This window comes from Papaver somniferum, chromosome 1 (assembly GCF_003573695.1).
Source record: "Papaver somniferum cultivar HN1 chromosome 1, ASM357369v1, whole genome shotgun sequence".
NCBI classification, from domain to species: Eukaryota; Viridiplantae; Streptophyta; class Magnoliopsida; order Ranunculales; family Papaveraceae; genus Papaver; species Papaver somniferum.
The window spans coordinates 106,498,480-106,507,188 of NC_039358.1; the positions used below are offsets into that span (position 1 = coordinate 106,498,480).

General features: G+C 39.9%; 2 protein-coding genes across 2 annotated transcripts; both read left to right on the forward strand.

The window, feature by feature from the left end:
- Nucleotides 1–3,721: 3,721 nt before the first annotated feature.
- LOC113348610 lies at nucleotides 3,722–5,205 on the forward strand. Its single transcript, XM_026592453.1, has 4 exons — nucleotides 3,722–4,411; nucleotides 4,456–4,550; nucleotides 4,635–4,769; nucleotides 4,872–5,205. The coding sequence occupies exons 1-4, from the start codon at nucleotides 3,722–3,724 to the stop codon at nucleotides 5,203–5,205; spliced, it is 1,254 nt and encodes a 417-aa protein (XP_026448238.1).
- Nucleotides 5,206–5,207: 2 nt separating this feature from the next.
- On the forward strand, nucleotides 5,208–8,359 carry LOC113348618. Its single transcript, XM_026592465.1, has 5 exons — nucleotides 5,208–5,821; nucleotides 5,891–6,245; nucleotides 6,362–6,691; nucleotides 7,037–7,109; nucleotides 7,272–8,359. The coding sequence occupies exons 1-5, from the start codon at nucleotides 5,208–5,210 to the stop codon at nucleotides 8,357–8,359; spliced, it is 2,460 nt and encodes an 819-aa protein (XP_026448250.1).
- Nucleotides 8,360–8,709: the final 350 nt, after the last annotated feature.

Here is an 8,709-nt window from a genome sequence, read left to right on the forward strand (position 1 = left end):
TTGGTTGTTGATTGATATTGATTGATCCTTGGACATTGGTCTTTGGTACTGTCCAAGTTATTCCTTGGATTTGATAAAGACTCGCTATTGATTTTAGCTTGAGTAAAAATCAAATCAAGAGAGAGATATTAACTCCTTGAGATACTTTTATCTAGATTGAGTCTGACTGTCTAGTTGATTCTCTAGCAAAGTATTTCGGAGTTAGTCCATATAGATTGCTAACCGAAATATTGGGTGGTGTTGTTAGACCCCCGCTTTTTCAGACATGATGGCGGAAGAAGGTCACAACCGGGCCCTACACATTACTGCACGCATCAAGGATTCAGAGTTCAAGAGGGCCCTCATCGACACGGGAGCGTCTTCGAATGTGATTACACTCAAGACACTCAGGACGGCCAAGGTTCGCCCAAACAAGATCGTGCGACAGCCTACCACGATGACAGGCCATGAAGGAAGCCAAACCAACACGTACAGGTATGTCAATCTGAATTTATCTGTAGGGCCAGTCCAATCAAAGGTAAAATTCGAAGTCATAGAAAATGATCCGGACTACCATATGATACTGGGGAGACCATGGCTTCATGACAATAGGATCGTCCCCTCGACGTATCACCAGTGCCTGAAGACTATGACAAATAAAGAAGTCATTCGTATTCCTGCATCATTTTCTCCTTACGCACCAATATGTGGAGTGTAATTGCTTGAACCAAGAGAAGATCCGCGGGAAGGATCAGACAAAGTTCATTACATCCCACTCCCCATGTGGGCGTCAATCCAGTAGGAGGACCGACTTGCATCATTGAAGTCTAAGCCCCATGATGCATCCTTGCTGACAAGGCGTCTCAATTCTTCCTCATCATGTGAAGCCGCGACCCACGCTCACACTAAGAGAGAATGAACTTTTGTGGCAAGCCGTGACCAGAAAGGGAAAACCGTGTACCGACGCCGCCGTTAGAAATTAGCAGGGGAGACTGTTACCCAGTCTCTCCGCCCAACAGAATGCTACAACAACGACGAGCCACAAGGAGAAGTGCTAGATGCTCCACGACATCTGCAAGATGGCACCAACTCCATAACTGAAGATGCTCCACGACATCTGCAAGATGGCACCAACTCCACACAACTGATGAGCTCGAAATCGTTAACATCGGGAATGAGGAATTTCCTAGGCCTATCTCCATCAGCTCAACCTTGTATGCGGAGGAACGCACGAAGCTCGTAGAACTTCTTAAAGAATACCAGGACATATTCTCTTGGACTATGAAGAAATGCTCGGTTTAGATGAAAAAATTGGTCACCCATCATCTACATGTCATACCTGGATCCAAGCCGGTCAAACAATCTCCCAGGAAATTCAGACACGAGGTAGAAGAGCAAATCAAGACTGAGATTCAGAAGTTGCCAGCTGCTGGCTTCATTAAACCATTCATCATCCGACCTGGTTGGCTAATGTGGTTCCGGTGAAAAAGAAAAACAGACAGATCAGGTGCTGCGTAGATTTCAGATACTTGAACATATGCTGCCCCAAAGACGATTTTTCTCTACCTAACATCGACATGCTAGTAGATTCCACCAGCGGACACGGAATGTTCTCCTTCATGGATGGATATAGCGGCTACAATCAGATAAGGATGTACGAGCATGTCGCAAGTAAGGCAGCTTTTCGAACTCCTCTCGGAAATTTTTATTATACTGTAATGCCATTTGGTTTAAAGAATGTTGGTGCAACGTATTAACGCGCTATGACAAATTTAACGAGTATGGTGTAAAATCAACAATTCATGGCTTTGCTTATGAAACTTTGGTGGAATATCAAATACTTTTCTAAAGCCTGGTCTCGTTTTTTGGAAACAAAATTTACTTATAGAAATGGCAAATTTAAGGAGTATGGTGTAAAATCAACAATTCATGCTGGAATGCGTTGGGTTTACAAGGTGGTGGATCATAATACTAAATTTCTTATAGGAGATGGCAGAATTGCTTCACTTTATTATGATATATGGTACGGTGAAAAGAGTATTTTTGATGTTTTGAATCGCACGGACTTAGATAGGCAGGCTCGTGTAGGTGATTTGATTCAGCAAGGCTCTTGGATGATCCCATAGAAGCACATGGAGCATTTGCTTTCTGTAGGTGTTGACGTGAATAACCTACCTAGGCTGCATATGGGAAGTGACAGAAAAGTTTGGATGCCGGACTTCAAAGGTAAATTTTCTGCTAAATCTGCTAAGGAATTGGTGCGTACTAAATACATTGCTATGGAGGGGATTAGCTTGCTTTGGACTTCAGCAGTTCATCCAAATTTAACTGCTCAAAATTGGAAATTCTTAAGGGGTGCTTGCGCTACTTTAGATAAAGTTAAAAGAAGGTTCAAACATTCTTTTCCGAACAAGTGTATGGTGTGTAAATGTGATGAGGAGTCTATGGAACATGTGTTTATGGTCGTGCAACTTTGTTGTTCAGGCCTAGCTTTGGATTTCTGGTATGTTTGGTTTAAAACCTAACTCAAATCTAGTTATTTCTTACAAGGCAGCTAAAGGTCGTAGTAGAATTATCAAGGATTTATGGCTTGTGGAGAATCTGGTGGTAAGGTCTGAATTATGGTTCATTCGTAACAAGTGTGTGTATGAAAAACAAACAACAAATTTACACTTCTTTAAACAACGTGTATTTAAGCTTATTCATGAGTACTCTTACCGGTTGAAGAGTTTCATGTACAATTCAGTTGAAGATGTCCGTATTTTGAACCTTTTTAGAGTTGCTCATAGAATGATGAAGCATGTGGAACCTGTTCCTTGTTATTGGAAGCCTCCGGAGAGCAATGAATTACTTCTTTGTTGTGATGCGCGGCTCGTGGCAACCCGGGTGTAGCAGGTGCTGGAGTTGTAGCGAGAGATGCTGATTGCAATATGCTAGGAGCGATGAGCATTGGACTTGGTATTACAACCAATTATTTGGCAGAGATGTATGGCATAATTGTTGGCTTGGAGTGGGCGAGACAGTGGGGTTTTCAGCGAATTCTTATTCGTTCAGACTCTACTAGTGTGATTAAGGCTTTTGAAGAGAATTCGATTCCCTAGTTTGCGCAACAGAGATGGTTGGATGTGCGTCACTCTTATGATTCGGTCCGTTTTATTCATACTTCTCGTGAAGCTAATTTTTCAGCGGATCAAATGGATAAAAAGAGGTGTTCTTTTGATAATGAAGTTTGAATGCATTATGTTGGGCGTCCAAATTTTTTGAGTACAATAGAATATCCAAATGTGGAGTATTTTAGATTTAAATAATTTATGAGTTTTTTGAGGTTTTTCTGACCTTTTTTTCTTGTAAACTACTTGTAAATATTGTTATCATCATTAATACAATTTTTTGACTTATCAAAAAAAAAAAAGTACCTGCAGAAAATTAGTCGTGATAAACGGGATCTTGTAAATTTGTATTTTCCACTTCAGGGTTGGTCAATTCGATAAATGGTTTCAACCGCTGACCGTTGACTTTAAAAGTCTCTCCAGTATCACGGTTCCTAACCTCAATAGCACCGTGCGGATACACGGTCTTGACATAGAATGGGCTAGTCCAGCGAGATCTAAGCTTACCAAGAAAAAGGTGAAGGCGTTTGAACTTCAAGGATTTTCTCTCTCCTCTTTGCTCTGGCGATTTTGGAGATTTTTTTCAAACTTTTTTGTATGTGCTTCATCTTGGATCATCTTTTGGTGATTCAATGGGAGATCATGTTGATCCAAATCATATAGTTGCACCTTCTAAGATTTTAACATATGCAGATAGACTCAAGGGTAGGAAAGAGCTTCCTAAAACCTCCGTGGATCTTTCTTCTCTGCCAAACCCTACTTTGAAAGATGGAAAACCTTCTATTGAGATTCCTAATGAGTTATATCTGGAAGGATGTGCGTTATGGAAGTTTAGTCTTATTGGAAGGTTAGACTTCAAAGAACTTAACTTTTCTGACGTGAAGAAAAACCTAGAACTTCAATGGCAGATGGGTGAAGGCCGGGTTCGCTTTGTTCCGTTGAATAGAGGTTTCTTCATCATCAAGTTATTGTCGCAGGAGGATAAAGTGAAGATTTTACAGGCTGAACAATGGGTTGTTGCTCAACAGAAACTAAATCTCATGGAATGGTTTCCTAGTTTTGATGCTGACAAACAAAGATCTTCACGTTCCACAGCTTGGGTCAAGTTTCCTGGGCTTCCAATGGAATTCTGGATTGAAAAAACGTTACTTGCAATGGGGAAAACTCTAGGATCTCCTATTGTGGTTGATAAAAGAACGTTGGCACATGAGTATGGACACTTTGCTTCGGTCCTCATTGATATTGATTTTGCTGAGCTCAAATCTGATGATATTAATGTCACTGTGGGAGAACGGATGGGGAATGTAGAAAGAAAACAAGAGGTGAAGCTGTCAAAGCTCCGCAAGTGGATGTTGGTTCGCAACAGGCTATTGTGTTAGTTAACAAGCAACAGCATCATGAGAAAAATGCTGGTACAGAATGGAAAGAAGCTAGGCGAAAGAAAAAGGGAAAGACAGCTCAGTCTATTCCTTTTGTGCCTGAAAAGATTACTCACGTTGTTGAAGGTACTTCAAATAATGTGGCTGATAATGTTTTGTGAATCAGTGACACTGTTGAGTTGGAACAACAGTTGCAGGATAGTTTAGCTCAATCTGAATCTTTTTTGCGTATGGCATCTGCTGAGGTTGAAAAACACAAGCAAGCCATTCTTACGCATTCGGTATTAGCTAGTAAAGCTAGGTCGTTGTGTACCTCAAGCTTGAATGCTAAAGGGGGGGGGTGGGGGGGGGGGGGGGGGGGGAATGTTGAATTGGCAAGAACTAAACTTCCTCCTCCTGCTAGGATTGATATTACATCCTCGTCCACACCTTTGTGTAATGCGCTTGAAGAAACTTCAGAATTTGTCTCTAACAACAAGTTTAACATCCTAAGTGACAAGGCTGGCAATGATGTTTTGGTTTTCAGTAAACTTGGTGAGCTTACAAAACAAGCTAAGAGGCAGCAGGTTATAGATATGCAAAACAAATTGAATGCGTTAACTGATCAGGATCATGATTCCTTGTCATACTCGGATGAGACATTGGGTATTCGTGATCGTAAGGAATCAGTTCCTAAATCCTCCTCAAACTCGGTTAAGCAATTGAAGCTAAATAATAAACTCCAACCCAGAGTTTAATTATGCGGGTTCTTTTTTGGAATATCAATGGTGTTGCGCGTACATCAGCACATTCTAAGCTTAGGGAGATGATTAGAGATTTCCATCCTGAAGTTTTTGGTCTTGCTGAACCAAAAGTGGCGTGCTCAGCAAATTTTGGGAGGAGGCTAATTTCTGAAGGTTATTCTTCGTTTATTATTAATAATTCTGGTATTGCAAATCTTTGGGTTTGTTATATGGATGGGCTTCATGTTTCTGTAGTTAATTCTAGTAAACAAGCTATTACAATTGCAGCTGATGGTGTGTATATCTCTTTTGTCCATGCTAGCTACATTCAAACTACTAGGCGCAGGCTTTGGCAGCAACTAGTTATGCAAGATTCAATTACACCTTGGCTGGTCATAGGTGATTTTAATTGTATTTTGCATTTGAATGAGAAGAAAGGTGGCTTGGAAATAAGATCGTCTGTCATTGATGATTTCAGTGATTGGATGGATGACAATAATCTTTTTGAATCGGATTCCTTGGGCAGCAAATTCACTTGGTGTAATAGGCAATCTGGTACTAGTCGTATTATTAGTAAGTTGGATCGTGCAATTATTAATGCGGCTTGGCTTGCTAAATTTGAGAATTGGCGGTGTAAAGCTCTTCCTAGGGAAGTTTCCGACCATTCTACTCTTCTTGGTTATCCTTTTTCTGTTCCTAGGCCTTGTAGAGCTCTTTTTCGTGTTCAAAAGATGTGGTTTTTACATGGGGATTTTCTTCGGATGGTCAATGAGAGTTGGACTTTGTCTGTTCATGGTTCTCCTGATTTTATTTTCCCTTATAAATTGAAGCGGCTGAAGTTTGCAATGACGGATTGGAATCTGAGGATTTTTGGTAATGTGAATTCTCGTTTGAAGCAAGACCAACTTCATTTTGAGACAACAGCTCTTATTACAGATGAGGATCCTAGTAATATTGCTAATCTAAATGCAATGAAGGATGCTATGAAAACTTTATGTGATACTCGTTTGCAACAGTTAATTATGCTCAAGCAAAAGTCTAGGAACAAATGGTTGGTGTAGGGTTCAAGTAATTCCAGTTTCTTTCATAGTAGTATTAGAATTAGAAAAAGTTCTAATACTATTTCGGAACTTGTTGATTTGAATGGGACTTGTTGACAAATTATGAGCAGCTTCATAATCATGTAGTTCAGTTCTATGAAGATAAGTTCAATGGCCAAGATCCGGTGATAGAAGGTGATTTATTTGATTTTGAGCATGCTTCAATTTCTGTTGAGGAGAGCAACGCCATGGATATGATTCCTTCTCCGGAAGAAATTAAGCAAGCTGTTTTTGATCTGAGTGCGGATAGTGCCCCAGGATCGGATGGTTTCTCTGGTTGTTTCTATCGTCATTGTTGGGATATTATTCATGATGATTTAACCAAGGCCATTATTAATTGTTGGAATGCCGGTAGTATTCCAAATGGTGTTAATTCATCTTTTATCATCTTGCTGGCTAAGGTAAGGGGTGCTAATACTCTTCGAAATTTCAGACCAATTGGTTTTAGTAATTTTTTCTTCAAAATTTTCACTAAGATCCTAGCTACTAGACTTGGTACAGTTTTGGATAAGCTTGTGTCTGAAGAACAGGTAGCCTTCATGAAAGGGAGAAATATTCATGAGAATATTAGCTTAGCGTCGGAGATGGTTAATGAGTTGCATTATAAACGCAAGGATGGCAACATTGGCCTTAAACTTGATATTTCTCAAGCTTTTGACACGGTAAATTGGGCTTTTGTGCTTGAAGTTTTCCGTAACTATGGTTTTTCTGAAAATTGGTGTGCTTGGATTTTTAATATCTTGCAGTCTGCTAGAATTTCTGTCATTTTGAATGGTAGTCCAGAAGGTTACTTCAAAATTAACAGAGGTTTGCGTCAAGGTGATCCCCTCTCCCCTTTGATTTTTGTCTTGATTGAGGATGTTCTTAGCAGAAATATTACGAAGCTTTTTCGTGATAAAAAGATGACGCCCATGGTAACTAGAGGTGGTATTTCTCCTACTCACCTTTTCTTTGCTGATGACATAATGATTTTTTGTAAAGGTAATTCCAAAAGTCTTCATAATCTTGTAGACTTGTTGGGAAGTTATCAGCGTGATTCAGGTCAGACTGTTTGTCGTCAAAAGAGTAAGATTTATTATGGTGGTGGTTCTTCGAGTTGGTGTAATTATATTGTATCTTATTTGGGGATGAGTGTATCTACTTTTCCGGACCGCTATTTGGGAGTTCAAATTATGCCAGGTATTGTTCGATATCGCCATATTAGCAATGTTGTTGAAAAATTTAAAAATCAGCTTGCTGGTTGGAGAGGGAGGTTATTATCTTTCCATGATCGCATTGTTCTTGTTAAATCAGTTATTTCCAGTTATTACATTCATAATATGGCTATTTATAAGTGGCCTCGTAAGTTTATTCTTCAATGTGAGAGGGATATCCGTAACTTTATTTGGTCTGGTGATTCGAACATTAGTCGTGTAGTGGTAGTGGCTTTTGATAAAATCTGTTTCCCTTTTGAGGAGGGGGGTCTCGGACTAACTCGTATGGCCACTATGAACAAAGCTCTTATTATGAAACTTTGGTGGAAGATTCTTAATTCTACAAAGAAGTGGGCTCTTTTCCTGAAGGCAAAATTATTTGATCGTAAGGGTTGTATTAAGCATTCGGGGGTTAAATCTTCTATTTTGCCTGGTTTAAGGAGTGTGTATAATTGTGTGGAAAAGAATACTAAGGTCTTAATTGGTGATGGTAGATATACTTCTCTTTATTATGACATTTGGTTTGATAAGACTAGTATTGCTGAAGTGCTAAATGATTATTCTCTCGATGCAACAACTAGAGTAAGTGATATTTTAAAGGATGGCCTTTGGGATATTCCTGAAATTCACTTGCAATACTTGATTGCTGCTGGTCTAGAGTTGAATAGGATTCCAATTCCTATGGGTGGAGCTGATGTTAGGGTATGGATGCCGGAGTTGAAGGGTGAGTTCAGTGTTAAGTCTGCAACTGAGTTGCTTCGGCAGAAGTATTCTCGGTTAGAAGGTACGCAGCTTCTGTGGAGAAAAGAAGTTCATCCTGTTCTTGCTGCTCAGAACTGGAAATTCTTACGTGGAGCTTGTGCTACGTATGACTGATACGTGTCTAAAACACCTAATTTTATATCTAGTATTTATGCTTTCTTTGCTATTTTTCTTGTAAATTATGTATCTTATGTTTGCTTTTGAGTATTTAGGTACTTGGGAGTCATTCGGAGAAAAAGAAGGAATAAAGCACTCTTTTGGAGCATAAGGGCAGAATCGTCAATTCACAGGCGAGTGGTGGCTGGAGCTAGCCAAGGTTATGCGGCGAAGAAGGGAAGAATGAACTGTCAGTTTCCCATAACTGACAGGCCAAACTATTTGAGGTTGTACCCCTTATCTATGTTACATGGGTGGATATATAGGGTAGCCATATGGGTAACCCTTATCTCAGGTGCTGGGGTGGC

Coding starts and splice junctions, on each gene's coding strand:
- LOC113348610 (XM_026592453.1), top strand. CDS start 3,722: ATGGGAGATCATGTTGATCCAAATCATATAGTTGCACCTTCTAAGATT. Junction 4,551..4,634: donor AAAAAGGGAAAGACAGCTCA/GTCTATTCCTTT, acceptor TTTGTGAATCAG/TGACACTGTTGAGTTGGAAC. Junction 4,770..4,871: donor GTATTAGCTAGTAAAGCTAG/GTCGTTGTGTAC, acceptor TCCTCCTGCTAG/GATTGATATTACATCCTCGT.
- LOC113348618 (XM_026592465.1), top strand. CDS start 5,208: ATGCGGGTTCTTTTTTGGAATATCAATGGTGTTGCGCGTACATCAGCA. Junction 6,246..6,361: donor AGTCTAGGAACAAATGGTTG/GTGTAGGGTTCA, acceptor AATTATGAGCAG/CTTCATAATCATGTAGTTCA. Junction 6,692..7,036: donor TTATCATCTTGCTGGCTAAG/GTAAGGGGTGCT, acceptor AATATCTTGCAG/TCTGCTAGAATTTCTGTCAT.